General features: G+C 31.6%; 4 protein-coding genes across 4 annotated transcripts; 3 read left to right on the top strand and 1 right to left on the bottom strand.

Annotated features, from left to right (window-relative positions):
• Positions 1-3,358, top strand: LOC124936587 (protein MIS12 homolog). Its single transcript, XM_047477099.1, has 7 exons — positions 1-230; positions 314-371; positions 452-571; positions 1,792-1,890; positions 1,974-2,106; positions 3,026-3,145; positions 3,233-3,358. Exons 1-7 carry the CDS (start codon positions 109-111, stop codon positions 3,298-3,300), a joined length of 720 nt encoding a protein of 239 aa, XP_047333055.1. The 5' UTR covers positions 1-108; the 3' UTR covers positions 3,301-3,358.
• LOC124936586 (UDP-glycosyltransferase 89B2-like) lies at positions 3,191-4,855 on the bottom strand. The gene is made up of 2 exons (XM_047477098.1): positions 3,816-4,855; positions 3,191-3,758 (listed from the first exon to the last, which is right to left on the bottom strand). The coding sequence occupies exons 1-2, from the start codon at positions 4,796-4,798 to the stop codon at positions 3,383-3,385; spliced, it is 1,359 nt and encodes a 452-aa protein (XP_047333054.1). The 5' UTR covers positions 4,799-4,855; the 3' UTR covers positions 3,191-3,382.
• Positions 4,856-5,460: 605 nt separating this feature from the next.
• Positions 5,461-10,863, top strand: LOC124936621 (serine/threonine-protein kinase 16-like). The gene is made up of 6 exons (XM_047477134.1): positions 5,461-5,791; positions 5,979-6,121; positions 6,912-7,055; positions 7,883-8,068; positions 10,141-10,265; positions 10,344-10,863. Exons 1-6 carry the CDS (start codon positions 5,578-5,580, stop codon positions 10,567-10,569), a joined length of 1,038 nt encoding a protein of 345 aa, XP_047333090.1. The 5' UTR covers positions 5,461-5,577; the 3' UTR covers positions 10,570-10,863.
• A 1,311-nt stretch (positions 10,864-12,174) lies between these two features.
• LOC124933498 (protein SOB FIVE-LIKE 1-like) lies at positions 12,175-12,977 on the top strand. The gene has a single exon (XM_047473909.1). The coding sequence runs from the start codon at positions 12,408-12,410 to the stop codon at positions 12,792-12,794; it is 387 nt and encodes a 128-aa protein (XP_047329865.1). The 5' UTR covers positions 12,175-12,407; the 3' UTR covers positions 12,795-12,977.
• The last annotated feature ends 3,931 nt before the right edge of the window (positions 12,978-16,908 follow it).

Below are 16,908 nucleotides of genomic sequence, written 5' to 3'. Positions count from 1 at the left end.
ATTTTGGCGGGAAAATAATTTCGAATTTCCTGAATTGCAAGACGAAGATCCATCCATTCTCCTCACTCTTCTCCTCTCATTCTCTCTCTACAGATCGGCGGATTGAACATGGAAGACAGTGAAAGCGAAGCAATCTTCGATTCGCTTAACCTAAATCCCCAACTTTTCTTCAACGAGGTTTTGAACACCATCGATGAATTGTTTGACGGTGCTTTCGACTTCTTTCATCAGTAATTCCTCTATCTATATCTATCTCTATTCCATGTGTGTTATCTCTTTGATTCATTACTTATCTCGTCTTTTATTTCGGTAGACAGGCTTCGGATATGTTGCAGGTCGAGAGCACCGATAGGGCTGAAGATCTGAGAAAAGTGTGTAGAATATTGTTGTATGTCAGTCAGGTAATTGAATGTTTCGGATTGTTAAGAACGTGTACTTGTTTTTGATTTAGGGCGTTTTAAGTGTTCGACGCCTCATTCAGTCGCCCTTGGATAAGCGTTTAGACCTCTGGAAGTTGTACAGTTTGAAGCACTGTTTTGCTGTTCCTGAAGGATTTTCATTGCCAGAAGCAGTAAGTCTTCTATGCTTACTTATATATTCAAATTTACATATGGAGTTTTATGTTCCATTTCATGGATTTGCTTGACCTCAATTAGTTTTCATGGATATGCATCAACTAACTATATTTTTTCTTTCATATAAAGCATATCACTTCCAATAAGATACGATGATAATCAATGGAAAGTATAGGAGATCTGACACTAATTTCCTAAATCAAGAGAAAGAAAAATAAGCAATATTAGAATCAGATTGTCGAAAGAAAAATCAAGTCTGAATCTGTTATAAGGGGAAAGGGTTATGGCTAATAGTATAAATAGATAAGTAGAAGTTATATTGTAGTTACAAAATGATTAGTTCAATTATGAGTTTTCCTCATCCCCGTTCTATTCACGCTAACTGTTAGGGTTCTATCTCTCTCCATTAATTCTTCACTCCTCGTCTTAATATAATTATTTTATCCTTGTGTCAATTATACTTTTCTATTCAAGATTATACCTAATTCTAGTTCAAGGTATATCAGAATTCAAACCAAAATCAGGAGGCAATGATCCTACACACTTCACGTTGAAGGTTATCATCCATCTAGAGTATAGTGTTTAGAACAATGAGGTCATTCTTAGGATTATTTTACCTTTTTGTTCAGTAAAATGTTGTACTTCTTTTTTGTGTTGTCAACTCTCTTCAATGTTGTCAAAATATAATCTGCTGTTTTAGTCATCTCTAAGATATGCACAATATTTGATCATGCCTAAGAGTCACTACATGATTGAAGTGGGGGTCATAAACCCTGGTTTCAATAAACAAATATCAGCAGTTGAACTAAAACCCTCAATGTTAGGATGATCCTCTTATGTACCTCAATTTTGACTCAAATATCTCCAATTCGAATAATTACAACTGTGGTAATCAAGAGAGAGTTATTATCAAAATCCCTTTCTGAAAATCTGAAAATTATCCACAAATAGGACCTACTTGCCAAACCCCTCAAAGGTCATGCTTCTCGAATAAATAAGAGGGAGTCATTCTTTTCGATTAGTTGCCTCTGATCCTCATCATCTTTCTCTTATCTTAATTGCAACTGTAATCCACATTTATTCTGTTTTTTATGAAGTTGCAGCTAATACATTACTAATGATTTAGTACTTAAAAGATCTCTGAAAACATTTGTTTTTGCTGACATTGCTTTAATTATGCATATTCATAACCAACAAGTGGTTCATGACTTTTCAGAATGATGAATCAGCTCGTATAGCTGATCTAGATTCCTATATCTCAAATGACGGTGAACAAGATGCTAAGTTGGATTCTTTAAGACATAGGCTTGTTGAGGTATAACAAGGATTCTCTTTTTTTCTAGTAGTTAATCATTCAAACCTATATGTATATTCAAATTCATTGAGTATTTATTCTAGGCTGGAAAAGAAAGTGATTCCTTGAATAGAGAGCTTCAAGAACTAGAAAGACAGTCTTCTTCAATAAAGCATTGTGCTGAACCTGTCAAAGAAGCATTACAATTGTCCGAGGAATCAAGAGTCATGTTCCAAGGTAACTAAATGAACTTTATCATTGTTATAGTAACTTTTGAAAGAAAAGATAAAAAAGTATATGTTTTACTGATACGAACTTCCAATTTTATGCATTATAGTATAAATATAATGGGTTCAGCTCTGAGTTTGACCTTTGTTTTAGATTAAGTACTAATTTTCAAATAATTCAACACTATTATTCTCCCATGAAGCTATTTGAATAAACAATTAAATTACCAAATTACCCTTTTTCTTTTAATTTGTCTAGTAGTTTTAGGATCCAAACAGTCGTGGTCCTGGTGGACTTCAACTTAGGATGTTCTTAAGTAGTGTACTAGTGGTGAACACTCGAACTGTTTTCGAACTGCCCAACCATTAACCACCTCAATTCGAACCGAAAAATATTTGATTTCCCGGATATGGGGGTGTATATGGGTTTTGATATAATAAAACACTTGATTATGGTCGGATATAGGTATATTCAAATAACTAAACCAATCCGATTTGCTATCGAAATATATTAACTAATATTACAATGTAAGGATTTTTTTTTTTACAGATATACCCACTTTGTTTTTCCATCTTTATTTGATGTTATTTGATGTATATGGACGAATATTCAAACAATTATCAAACGACCTAATATATGTTAGGTCCAATCCGTCTGGTATAAGGTTTGGATATAGAGTTAGTACGGTTGAATTTAAATTTATAAAGAAAACTGACTCAATCTGATCTGTGATTACCCGTAGTTCTTAGTAGGAACAACCCTCATCTTAATTTAGGGCGTTCTTAGAAATCAAACATAAAATCTTTTATCCTTTATGCATAATTCTTTTCTACTTAACTACATTTTTTTCATTTAGTAGATATATAAAATAGAAGGATGGGCTCTTTCAGATATTACCATGTTTGAATTGCTCATCTTACATACACAGAGTTGACTAAAGTTGCTGCCGAACTTCGTGAGAGAATGCAACAAATGAAGCGAAAAAGGCCAGAAGAGCATACTGGAGATCATGAACAAATGTCGGATTATTTTTCCAGATTCAATCGTGGTAAGAAATTTTAATGATATAGTAAATTAGTGTTTTTCATGTCAATTGACATCAATTTCTTCAATCATTTGGTTTTTCTTGTTGTAGAGCTTTCGAATGTAACAGTGGAACAGCTTGAAGACTATGTAGCTCATGTGCAAAAGAATAATATGTAGTAAGCTTTTGAACCTGTCATTATTTCTGAATTGTAAATTTTAACTCTTTGTGGCTTGTTACAATTTGGAACCAAATGACATTTCAGATATTAAACTCTTTGATTTGGTTAACTAGTTGATCCAGGCTACCACTAGATCCTTTCGCCACCCGCTTAGCAGCTGCCTGCATCTCCCTAACCCTAGCCCTTTCTGGTTGGTTCTTGGTGACAGATTCGAATAGTAATGGAACCAACTTAGTCAAGTCAGGCCTGCACCGAATCCCCCCTTCACAGGCTTGAACTGCTACACCCAACTGGTCCACCAACAATTTAGCATTTGTAAATTGGTCACCATCTATTGGCCATGTTAGCATCACCACTCCTTCCATAAGCCCTTCCATAACCGAGTTCCACCCGCAATGAGTCAGAAACGTCCCCACCGCTCTATGCCTCAAAATCGCCACTTGCGGTGCCCATCCCCTAACCACCATAACTGTTATAACCATAAACAAAATAATGAAACCTTAGTTTCCTTACCTGATTACGAATCCTTTGCTTCCTACTGTATCTTCCAAACCAACTGGGATCTCGCCATACCCGATTTCCTCCTGCCCTTTGATCCTATCGTTGACCACCCAAATAAAATGCACCTCGCTCCAACAGAGCGCACCTGCGAGATCTTCCATTTGTTCTTTTGTCAGCATAAAATGGCTGCCAAAGCATATGTAGACAACAGAATTCTCCGGCTTATCATCCAGCCAAGCCGATAGGTCTTCACCGAGCCTTAGTCTTAGTCCATGGTCAGGCGATAACAATGGCCCAACCGCCCAAACTCGATCGTGGCCAGCCAATTTCTTCACATGATCGATATACACCCCTTCCAATTCGGTAAACGAGTTAAAGATTATCCCCCAAGCAAGTAGATTATTCAGCATTCCATCTCTAAAGGCTTCGCAATCTGGATCTCCTTCCTTGTAATCCTTATACAAATGACCAATCTGCCACCAATGGTACTTTGGGCAATTAGGAGCAGTTGGAAAAGAGACCAACAAATCATCCTCCGGTGAAGTGTCTTTTTCCGGCATATCTCGCCAGAGAAGGTAAGAAACAAGGCTATCGGACACGCCGGAGGTGTAGAAAGCGAGACGAGGGATAGAGAGCTGGTCGGCCAAGTGATGTGTCCAGCCAAGGAAGGCGTCGGAAACAATGGCGATTGGCGGAGATTTCTGAACTTTGAACCAATCGACGATTGGGTTATGAAGCTCGCGAAGACCGCGCATCTTAGTGAAGAAGGGGAAATCGGCGGTGACCGGAGAATCGTTGACGGGTAAGACAAGGAGATTGATGGAATCGGAAGGGTCGAGCATTTGGCGGTAAGAGGGCGTGAGAATAACCGTGACTTTTAAGCCGCGGGAGATTAACAGGCGGGAGAAATTTATGTGAGGTGAGATGTGTCCCGGCGCTGGATAAGAGAAGACGATGATGTGTTTATCGGCGCCGCCGTCGCCTGACTTTGCCATAGCGAAACACAATCAGAAACAGATTTTTTTAAAATCACGTCACTAATTACTAGTAGATGAAACTAAATAAATATATGTGAATTAAGAAATTAAATAATTATTAACCTACAAATGTAACAAAATTTTGTTATATTGTTGAAACTGAACAAATATAACCGATCAAACATAATAACGGATTTCATAAATTATTTATGAGATCGTATGTGTTTGGTATAATGAAATAATTGAAGTTGTATTTTTATTATTTTTAATATTAATAGAATTAAAAAAAAAAATATATATATATATATATATATAATTTAAACTAGTGCATTGTATTTATACAATTTTTAATTCTACTTTAGAATTATTTTTTTTAATATTTTAAATAAAAATATCTTATTATTTTAATTCTTTTAATAATTTATTTTTTTAATTTAATAAGTTAAAATATTAATTAATAATATATATATTTTTTAATTTAATAAGTTAACTTATTGAAATATATATATATATTATTTTTATTAAGAATCGAATCTATTTGAAGAAAAGAAAAAGAAAATAAAAAATAATTTTTTTTTTTTTTAATATTTTTGAGCTGGCATATATTTTCTCTAACTAATATCTTAGTGTTAATAAAAAAAAGAAAAAATAAAGTAAAAGGGAAACATTGGATCGGTGAAGGGAAATGGTTAGTTGTAGGAAGGCAGACCTCCATTGACATTTTGAGTTTAGTATCTCTCTTCTCTTTCTTCTCTTTCTTCAGATTTTCAGTGTAGAGAAGAGTTGAGAATACTAACATGGGATGCTCGTTTTCGGGCCTGAATTCACTCTACGATGCCGCCAACAGTGGCGGAGATGTCTGGATCAATGAAAATCGATTCAGAGTCGTCAGGCAGCTTGGAGAAGGTGGATTCGCTTATGTTTATCTCGTCAAGGAGGTACGAAACGAATCAGCTACAGCTTCCGACGGTGGAATCTCCAAGAAATTCAAAGGCTCCTCTCATGTCTCTGGTTCGATCCTCTCCTTTTACTTACTTGTTTAACCTGTGATCCCAAATTGATCTCAATCTATTATGTTGTGTAGCTGATCCGCATTATACGGATAGATCAGAATGATTGTTGTCTGAGCTGAATTTGTTTTTGATAGATGATAGTGTTGATTTTCTTAAATCTTACTTCGATTTGTGTGATGCACTAGATGATGGAACATATGCGATGAAGAAAGTTCTTATCCAGAACAATGAGCAGTTAGATCTGGTTAGAGAAGAAATACGTGTTTCGTCTCTCTTTAACCATCCTAATCTGCTTCCACTTCTTGATCACGCTATCATCGGAGTTAAGGTAATTATTATCTAATTTCCTAATAGGAAGTATGAAACCTTGTGCTATTACTTCACCACTTTGTGCTAAATTATTAGCATTTTAAACTTCTACTAGGAAGGATGTTGATTTTGCATTCCTGATCACATATTTATAATTGACATATTTTAAGGATGATAATCATACAAAATTTTCAGATTCTAGTGACTTGATATTTTCCTTTGGAGATTAAGAAAATGGTTTTGAGATGAAAAAGAATTGATGATACGCAATACAGCTTCTTTTGCTAATGTTTTTGGTGTTCTCTCCTTGCAAAATTAAGAGAATTACTGCTAGATTAAATGTCCTGAAATAAGTTTCTGAATGCTTGCATATCATCTGTATGATAAATTTGTATTAGTCATTGCTGAATTACCATGTTCTTAGTAGAGGCAGAATGTAAAATTTATGTTAGTGGAAGCAAGTTGAGTAATTTGAGACATTGTTCTCTCATTTGTATTAAAGTGATTACAGTGAAAAAGTACTCCTTACTTTGATGATCATTATATCCTTCTCTAGAGTTTAAGGTGCATAATTGCAACTACTATTGATTGTCTATTTTCTTTAGTCTGTTGTCCAGTGGTGTAGGGGAGTCTGAAGTGTTTTATATGGGAGTTGAGGATTTACCCTTCCATCTGTAATTCTGTAAACGCATCTTGCGTTTTTTTAATGAAAAGTTGACATTTTTCAAAAAAAAACAACAATTGATTGTCTATTTGCATAGAAGATTGCTATTTGATTTATGTGTTGCTATTTTTATTTGATTCTGCAGCCTACCCAAGAAGGAGCATGGAAAAATGAAGCTTACTTGTTGTTTCCAGTTCACTTAGATGGAACATTGTTGGACAACACCAATGCTATGAAAGCTAAGAAGCAATTTTTTTCTCCCACAGATGTTCTTCATATATTTAGACAGGTATGAAATGATTCCTGGATGTTAGAAGAATTGTTAGTTTTAATTTGCTTACATATACCATGAAATGTTGTTCTCTGATAATGTTGATATTCAGTCACACAAAAACTGATTGTGAAATATGTAACAAATCTCTAGGATTTATACAAGAAGAGATGAGAAAGTAGGGTTCATATAAGAGATGGGATGAGATAAGAAAGGAATAGTCTAAGCTTGAGGGAGAAATAGTTTTGCCTTTCACCATACTTAATCTGATAGAAAATACCCTATCTACTTCCTCTATTTATAATAGTAAGCTAGCAACATATAACTAATTATATTCTTCAACTAACGAGCTTAAGTCAGGCCCTTCGAGGTCTAGGTCGGTTACAAAATATTGTTGTACTGTACTATTATCCTTTCTTTCATCTTGTGATAGATTCTTAAATGTTTATCAACTGTTGAATGTGGAAACAGAGTGTACTGTAGAGTCTGTAGTTTTAAATTTTCCAAATGAACCATAGCGGTATTCTTTTACTGTCTTAACTTAAACATATTAGGTTGTTTTGGTATCAAGTTTTTTCATGTTGATCATCACCAACAAGAATCTACTGTTTTCCAAAAATTACAATGATCTAAAAAGTAATATCATTGTGATCCAGAAAAAATCTCAATACCATTTGAAGCAAAAAAAAATCACACAATAATCTAGATCATGATCTAAAACATAATCTAATTATGATCCAGAAAATATTTCAATTTTAACTTTTGTGATTTTACGATGAGATTGTGATTTTGACAAAATATTAGTTTACATTATAGGCTTTATCTTACAAACTTGTATGATGCAGCTTTGTGCAGGACTCAAACATATGCATAATTTGGTTCCTCCATATGCACATAATGATGTCAAGCCTGGTAATGTGCTTCTAACACATTTAAAAGGCCAGCCACCTTTGGCTATTATGATGGATTTTGGAAGCGCAAGACCTGCCAGGCGAGAAATACGCTCTCGTTCAGAGGCATTGCAATTGCAGGTGATTCATCTACATTTCATTTTAACATTTATTTATTTTTTTATTTTAGAAAATGGCAACCATTTTATTAAAACAAATTAAACCCAAGAGTCTTTACACAACAAAGTAAAGAAATTGGAAACACAACTCATTTCCAAACATTCAAACTAACGACAATAAAAAAATATAAAAATTCATCTTCGTCTAACATATTTTGGTTACCCTCACATTATCTTTTCAGCGGGATATTATCTTTCCTCACATTTTAGGATTTAATAAAAAAAAGAAATAGATTCCAGTGTGCTAATTGTGCAGTAGTTTTTATTGTGTCTACATCACAGGGTGTTAGGCTGGTTGTTCATCCACCTGAACTTTTGTTGATTTGTTAGTTCTATCTTTTTATCATCATTTTCAGTTACTTTCCCCATCTACTCTCTATTAATAAAAACGGTTCTCAATATGGACCGCATGATAAATTTCTTTATGAGAGACCCTGGATTAACACAAAGGTGAATGGACTATTGGCCCATTGAAAATACTTATTGTTTTGTTTATGTATCTGGATCTGTTTCCAGATACAAAAACAAAAGTACTATTTTGAATATTTCTCACTAAATTAGTTTCTAAACGTTTATGTACTTGAAAGGAAGACTAAATTTTGTTTTCAAACACCTCTTTATTTGAAAAGGAATCCAAATATAGAGAAAAAAACGGTGTTTTCAAATGGGGCCATAATTGAACCAAACGTGTTCAGATTCTAACATAGAAATCATGTTGGAGAATGAGCCTCCTTCTATCTTTGATCATATTTTAGGATATTATCATAGTCATAAAAGAGGAAACTGTGGATGAGAAATTGGCTATGACTATGATAAAGAAGATCGAGTGATAAGCTTTCCTATCTTTTATTATCATTATAAATTCCCTTGTGGGAGCTCTCGGTGAAGAACTATTACTGGAGATTATGGAAACGAATCTGGCACGGTATGATCCCATCACACATTTTTTCTTCATTTGGACGGTCCTCCATGAAGCTAAAAGGAATGAATTTGGCGAGCTAATGTTGTTTTGGCCATAACTACGAGGAATCGAATGCGCACCTTCTCTTCAAATGCGCCATTGAAGAAAATATGCAATTGGGAAGTAGAAAGCTCACTAGCATTTTGGATCAGCCAGTATTCCATTAGGGTTCCTTTGCTGTGTTGCCATATGCATTCGTGATTTTTTTTATCTGGATGGCACAAATAATCAAATTTTCAATGAATTTGTATCGACCCTTGTATGGTTTGAACCCACATTAAGAATGCCATCATACGTCAAGCCTTGTTCGGATTGGGTTATTGGAATAATCCTTGAATAACTCACCATATTTTCATCCATACTCTCTCAAATCATAAACCAAAATACCCTATATTTATTTTCTTTATAAAATTATGTTTTCATTATATATTATTAACTCCTTTAAGTTTTTACTCAAATAATCCACTTTCTCGTAACCCCAAATGAGCAAGGTTTAAATAACCCGAATCCGAACAGGGCCCAAGCATTGGCCAACAACTATCCTCCTACTACAATACGAGCAAATCTAAGCTTGTTGAGGAAAATGGAGACTCCAAACTATGGAGTCAACTGCAAGGCCAATAATATAAAATGAGCAAAGTCAAAACAAGATTGTGGATCTTCTTTTGCAAAGAAACTATAGCTTCATGTTGACCCGAGGTATTATGAGAATCTTGATTTGGAGCAATGAGTCATTTTCAGAGCGCTATTTGTTTTGTTCTTTTCTATCTTCTTCTTTTGATTAATTCATGACAACTTATGTCTTGTTTGTGACTCAAGCTGTTGCTTTCTTGCCTTTTTGTATGCTATTGAAAAAGTATTTATTCAATTCGAGAACACTATGGGATATCAGTTGTAGTGATGTCACCGATAACCTGGTTGTGTTTAGCCCATTGACACAAAAGATGGGCAGATTCAACAAAATTTCTCTTGGTGTTTCGATGAACTTGATCTAGATCTTGCCTCTTCCTTAATGAAAAAACAACCTTATAATTCCATTGTCTAACTTGAAGTTTATATTTTGGTTTATGTAGGAATGGGCTTCTGAACATTGTTCAGCACCTTTTCGAGCTCCTGAATTGTGGGATTGCCCAAGCCACGCAGATATTGACGAAAGGACAGATATCTGGTCACTAGGATGCACCTTATTTGCAATCATGTAACATACCCCAAACCAATATAGATTTGTTTTCTTTAATATTCAAAACCCGAAAACTAAATATGATCATTTTTACAGGTACGGTGCATCTCCATTCGAATACGCTCTCGGGGAATCTGGAGGCAGTTTGCAATTGGCTATAGTGAATGCTCAAGTGAAATGGCCAACCGGACCTAACCCTCCATATCCCGAAGCCTTTCATCAGTTTGTGACATGGATGCTCCAGCCCCAACCAACTGTTCGTCCACGGATAGATGATATCATCATTCACGTCGACAAGCTGATCGCTAAATTCTCGGGCTGAATACAGAATCTATATCATGGTTATCAGTATTATGTTCCGGTAATTTGCAACATCTATATTATTATTATTATTGTGACATTTTGGTTTTATTCAATTTTTGTTTTGTTTATGGTTAAATTAAACCCTGTGAGAAAAAATAGCAGCCTTTATTGATTATAGGGTTGGGATTTTAGTTAGAGTAGTGCTTCATATTGTAATCTTTAAATTATGATATTTTATGTTATGTGACTTGTGAACTGGCTATAGAGATTATTCAAAATAAATTATTTCTATTGTGGATGGTTGTGGGAAATACTTTTCATAGTATATATATATATATATATATCAATATATTTCTTTAATATTAAAATATTTTTAGTTTATAAGTGTATCATTGAAGGTTTGTTTGGATTTTTATATTTCTCTACTTTTACATGCATTATTTGTTCACAAATTAGTATAACTTCCAAAATTCATAAATAATTGACTTGTAAATAGTAAATATAAGCTAACAACCAAAACTTGAGTTTGAAGCATAATTAGAAAGAAACAAAAAGAAGAAACATGCACACCTAGGATCCATGATAGGTATGCCCTAATCTCATTATGGAGTAATTGGGACCAATTAAAAATTGGATTCATTTATTTTAGGCTTAGTTTGGAATGAGATTGTAAAAAATTAATTATTTTATGAAAAAACATTAATATATAATAAAAAAATAATTGGATAAATTCAAATAATCCTAAATCTACCCTGGGAGCTCATTTGATTAATGGTTTTTGTTTTCTGTTAGAATTTTTTAAAACAATTTATTAAATAAAATATAAAAATATTCTTTTTCTTTATTTTGATTAAATTTTAATTTTAAATATTAAATAATATTGTAGTAATTCATTCTAACAAAAAAAATCACTTTTTATCAAGCAATATCCTTCCAACAAAGCTCTAAAAACAAACCTTTAGAATTTATGATTATAAACTTGTAATTTTTTTATAGAAAAATTTAATAATATAAAAATTGAAGGTATTTAATATTTTGATTAGGAAAGTAATTGTGATTGAATTTTTTATAATAAACTCAATCAAACAAGGATGATATAATTTATTTATAAAAATAGTTTGACTATGAATGAAACAACAATGAGTCCTTCATTATACATTTTTTATTTTTATAAACTTGTAATAACTACAATTAATATATACACCAAAATTTAGAGTTCCACTAATTAATTTGTTTTGATTTTATTTAAAAAGTGTAAAAATGCAATTAGTTTCCTTGTCCAAATTTTGATAAAGAAACAAATTAAAACCCTTATAATAGTACTCATCATGATTATCATTCATCAAGAATAGTTATTCAGATTGTTGATATGCATTGAAAGCTCCAAACATTAATGGCTGAATTCAGAGAAAGATAAGAAGAGCAGTCATGAATAACCACCAACACCACCATCCAGCTAATAATCTCAGATCTGTCCTGCCAGAACTCATACAACAACTTATAATTGTTCAATTTTTATTTTTATTTTATAACATCAAAGAAACAAATAAATGTTTTCTCATCTGCAAATTGAATGCAGGAAATATTAATAGTATATATTGAGCAGTCTAATCTTAATTTACATCAATGTCAGAAATAATAAATAAAGACAGTCGGAATGTAGGTTTTTAGGGCATGTTTCTAGGCTAGGGTTAGACTAGACCCATTTAATTCATTTCTCCAGTTCTTTCTTTCTTTCTCCCTTTCTTGATTTAACAGATTCCAGCTGTTTCTTTCTATCTCTCTCTCCCTCTCCCTCTCTTCAATATCATTATCTTCATCTTCTTCCTTCTTCATTGAGATCAATAATATATTTCCATGGCTTGTTCTGAAAATTGCTCTGAGATTTTGGAAGAATGTCTAAGTAGTGAATCTGGTTGGACCATGTATCTCAATGACGATGATGAAGATGATGAAGGTAATCATGGCGGCGATATTGTTGATGATCAAGATAGTGGTGACGTCAACGAGTACGATGATGATCTCACCGCCGACAATGGAGATGTAAACAAGAGAGAAGATCATAAGATCAGTGATGATGATGATGATGATTCCATGGCTTCGGATGCATCATCACGTCCGAGCCAACAAGAAGTAGGTTCGGGTAAGAAGAAAAAGAAGAAGGTAACTGATGATGATCATAATAAGAGGAATGGTAAGGAGGAGATGATGAAAAAGAAGATGATGATGAAGAAGAAGGTTTAATGGTTGACATTTGAATTTTAAATTAATTAAAAGAAAATATAGTAAAATGGAATGTCTTAAAAAAAAATTAAAACTTTTTGGGATTGGGTTGATTGAGAATATATGTTTTTGGGTTTAATATGAAGTGTTTGTTGTTTGATGGGTTTAATTAATTAGTTGTATTTCATTATCATGTTTAATTTAATGTACTCCTTAGTTATAAAATATCATAATATTATTTGCACTTTCATTGATTGTTATTGAGCAAGAGGTTAGTTATGAGTTTGGGTTCTTGTGCAAAAAAAAATAAAAAATTATATTGTTATGATATTCCCCTATAGTGATTAATCTATATGCATGCTTTATTATTGTTATTATGACTTTTTACGACTATTCTAAGAAATTTATAGGGTTGGTTAAAAGTTATTGTCTTTATTAAGAAACTTTTGTATTAGTTAATTTGTTAATTTTATTGTATTTAGCTTATTGTTTGAGATATTTATAAATTGATTTGGGACTTAATAAAGTTTAATAATAATAAAGTTTAATAATAGTTATACTTCAACAATGTTTTATTACTCAAATATGATTCTATAAAAAAAAATATTTGTTTTTTATCCTCCTGGCCTAGCAGCAAAAAGAAAATAGATACCCCAGGTCCATAGCGTCTTTGGGGTTCGAGCTCAAAATGTTCCCCTTGTTTGCGGAATTAGTGGCACTCTAAAGAAAAAACAAAATTGAGTGTTCTCAACTAAAAAAATATTATAATCTTTGTATCTAAATAACAATTTAAACTCTTTAATTTGTTATTTTGAGTAAAAAAATTATTTTATTATTATGTATAAGTCTATTGCATGGGATTAATATTGATAATTAATTTAAATATTAATTAATTAAATAAAATTGTATCTCATTTTAATATATTTATATAATATATATATATATATTTATTTATTTCTATAATATCGATATAATATAAGTTAGGGCGGTTTAAGCATTATAAGAACACAAATCTCTAAAGTTTCACTAAATACATTTATAACACAAATCTCTAAAGTTTTACTAAATACATGTGAATTAATTATTTGTAGAACAAAAGTGAAAACCTAATAAAAATGATCACTGAATAAAAAAATATAAAATTGAGAGTTAGCGATTTAAGAGATATTTAAGATTGATGAATTCACCGATCTTCTTCACCGAATTTTTAAAATACTTAGTTATCGTAATAATAATAGCTTTGTTGAGTAAATGTATTGATCGACCACGATTACTAAAGGTATTACGATTCACTTATAGTTAAATTATATTAAAAAAATGTATTTATTAACTCAATTTAACTGAGTTCGCAGTTTCTATTCAAACATCTCAACCACCAATAATCCAACAAAATTGATTTATTGCATGTTATTTATTTTTCAAAATATGTTTCTAACATCCATGATCTCTTTTAAAAAATATATAAAAGAGAAAAAATAATAATATATAATTAGTTGAAATTTAAAATGATATTCTTTTCTTATTATGGAGGTGGGTAAGATCAATTTAAAATCCAAGCCCGTTGGTCAAGAATAGAGTCCACTGTGAATTGCGCAGCCCAATTTATAGCTAAACATTAATAATAAAGTCCACACGAGTTGATGGATCAAAGTCTCATTTTTTTTGGCCCAAGAAAATGAAACTACGAACCCATTAAATTACACAATACAAATATCATTATTTGTTACAAATAAAGTTGTAGAGATCTTATTCATATATTACTTATTAGATAGGGTGGGGATTTGATTGCAATTCTCTTTATTTAAAAAGAATTTGCACATTTATTGGTGTCCAATAATGCAACACAATGCCAAAACAAAGATAGCCCAAGAAGTGAGTTGAAGAAAGCAAGGGAATGTCATCGTAATAGCCAAGACGAAAGCCATGGCAACAAACATAACTCCGACATGTCCCATGGTTTTCGCAGCCTCGGGGAATCTTGGAGATATGTACATGGCCACAAAGAACGATGCACAAGACAACAACATAAAAAATAAAAGAACGTGGAATACCCACTTCAGATCGTTACGGTTTTGCACTTGTTGAAGTGCTATATCGATTGCAGAACCAAAACAAACTCCTATAAGTGGCAAAGGCCAATTATCTAGTCCATTGACCTGCCTAGGTAATTCTACCGCAACTGGTATTTCAATTAATTCCATATCTCGTTGAACTGGAAGTTGTGGCGTAGGTAGTTGTGGTTGTGGAAAGATTATACGCCAAAATAATAGAATGAATTGTTGTATCCTTGAAAGTAAGGATCGAAGAAAGTTGAGAATTAAATTAATTCTATCCATATTTTTCTTTGTCTTATTTTATTTTGCCACAATATTTCATGTAGCAATTTTTGGTAAAGGTTTGACATAATGAAAAGTCCAATTTTATAATGGTAAGAAATCATTGATATTATCATTAATTAATGTTCTCGATGACTAATAGAGACCAGTTAAGATAGTATACGAGGGATTCCAATGAATATTGAGAGAGAGGGAGAGAATTTAGATGTGAAGTGGAAAATCGTCTTAAAGGGATGATACAACATAGGATATATCTCCAATCACCATTTCCAACAACAACATAGTTTTTATCACTAAATCTTCTTGTAATCTCCAATTTATTAATTATTCCATTTGTAAGCTTGTATCCATTGGAATTTCCAATGATGGGATTTCCTTCTTATTTTTTAAATTATTTTCTTTTATTATCATAAGAACTTTGACTTAACCATAAAGGTATATTTTATATTTTTCTTAAGAATTAAATAAATAAATAATAAATTAAATAATAAAAAAATAGAAAATTAGGATCATGTTACATTTCTATACTAAAAAAAATATTATTTAAAACAAAGTTTTAATTAAATATGATATAAACGATAGTCGTTTAAACATAACGACAAAATAATAAAAACACGAGTGTTACTTTGTCACCAAACCCATTCAAAACAAACGTGATTAAATATTTGAAAGTTATAATGAAAACATAAACCAACAATGTTCACCAACGAACAAACATAATATCAAACATAATATTATTAAAATCATAAGTACTCAATAAAATCAATGAGTTCACCGACCATCTGCACCAATTTTCTAAAATAGATCTCTTTTGTTGACATAATAATAATGTTGTTGAGTAAACATATTGGTTGATCGCGGTCACTGAACCTCATATTGTTCCTTTCAAAACAAATAGTCTATTAAAAAAATAATCGAGATAATGACTCATCGACTCAATCTAACCAAATTCACGGTCCAAAAATTACCTCAACAGTAATATATATATATATATATATATATATATATATATATATATATATATATATATATATATATATATATATTATTTTTATTTTTTTAATTGGTTTAGAGCCCACAAACCTTAACCTACATATGTCCTAAATGTCCTAAATGTAGTTTTTTTTCCTTTATCCTTAGTTTATTCTTTCTTTTTCTCTTTTTCTCCTATTTCTATTTATAAAGTTTAATTTATAGAGCCAACTTCTAATTTCATACTGCTTTTTTCCGATTGCTAAATAAATCATAAAAAAAACTATTAAGTATATTATTTAAAAATAATCATGATGATTTTAAAAAATAAAATAAAAAATTTATATTGGGCAGCCCAATGTTTGATGATCCAATTTGAGACCCATTGTGCTAAAACTCTTTAGTCCGGCCTCTTATTACAATTCAGTCATTGTGGCCATTATTTTTAATTCTTCAGTTCCTAAACGGAAAAATATTGTATATTTATCTTTTTAGTTCATTTTATGTTTAATTAAGTAAATATAATAAGTTTGTATTACTTTTTTAAAAAATAATATATTTTAGTTGTATAAATAATATGTTAACAAATATAGTGATTTATCGACCAAACCTTGTTAATAGTATTATTTTTTATTTTTCTGAATTCAAGTGTTCTGGTATAATTGTTAGAAATGTAATTTTTAAAACAATAGATACATAATATTTTAATGTTAAAATTAAAATAAATTAAATATGTAACTTTATTGGTTAGTTATTCATTTAAGTTTAATAAATAGTTTAGCTAAGTTATGTAATGGACGTGTATATAAAATATACATAAGAAATAT

Source organism: Impatiens glandulifera, chromosome 4, assembly GCF_907164915.1.
Source record: "Impatiens glandulifera chromosome 4, dImpGla2.1, whole genome shotgun sequence".
NCBI classification, from domain to species: domain Eukaryota; kingdom Viridiplantae; phylum Streptophyta; class Magnoliopsida; order Ericales; family Balsaminaceae; genus Impatiens; species Impatiens glandulifera.
This window is presented reverse-complemented; position numbering and strand designations above follow the sequence as displayed.

Bases quoted from the DNA above. Each gene is read 5' to 3' on its own strand.
- LOC124936587 (XM_047477099.1), top strand. From the start codon at position 109: ATGGAAGACAGTGAAAGCGAAGCAATCTTCGATTCGCTTAACCTAAAT. The intron at 1,891-1,973 runs GTATAACAAGGA...TATTTATTCTAG, and splicing joins TAAGACATAGGCTTGTTGAG to GCTGGAAAAGAAAGTGATTC. The intron at 2,107-3,025 runs GTAACTAAATGA...TTACATACACAG, and splicing joins ATCAAGAGTCATGTTCCAAG to AGTTGACTAAAGTTGCTGCC.
- LOC124936586 (XM_047477098.1), bottom strand. From the start codon at position 4,798: ATGGCAAAGTCAGGCGACGGCGGCGCCGATAAACACATCATCGTCTTC. The intron at 3,759-3,815 runs GTAAGGAAACTA...TATGGTGGTTAG, and splicing joins AGCAAAGGATTCGTAATCAG to GGGATGGGCACCGCAAGTGG.
- LOC124936621 (XM_047477134.1), top strand. From the start codon at position 5,578: ATGGGATGCTCGTTTTCGGGCCTGAATTCACTCTACGATGCCGCCAAC. The intron at 5,792-5,978 runs GTTCGATCCTCT...GTGATGCACTAG, and splicing joins AGGCTCCTCTCATGTCTCTG to ATGATGGAACATATGCGATG. The intron at 6,122-6,911 runs GTAATTATTATC...TTGATTCTGCAG, and splicing joins ACGCTATCATCGGAGTTAAG to CCTACCCAAGAAGGAGCATG.
- LOC124933498 (XM_047473909.1), top strand. From the start codon at position 12,408: ATGGCTTGTTCTGAAAATTGCTCTGAGATTTTGGAAGAATGTCTAAGT.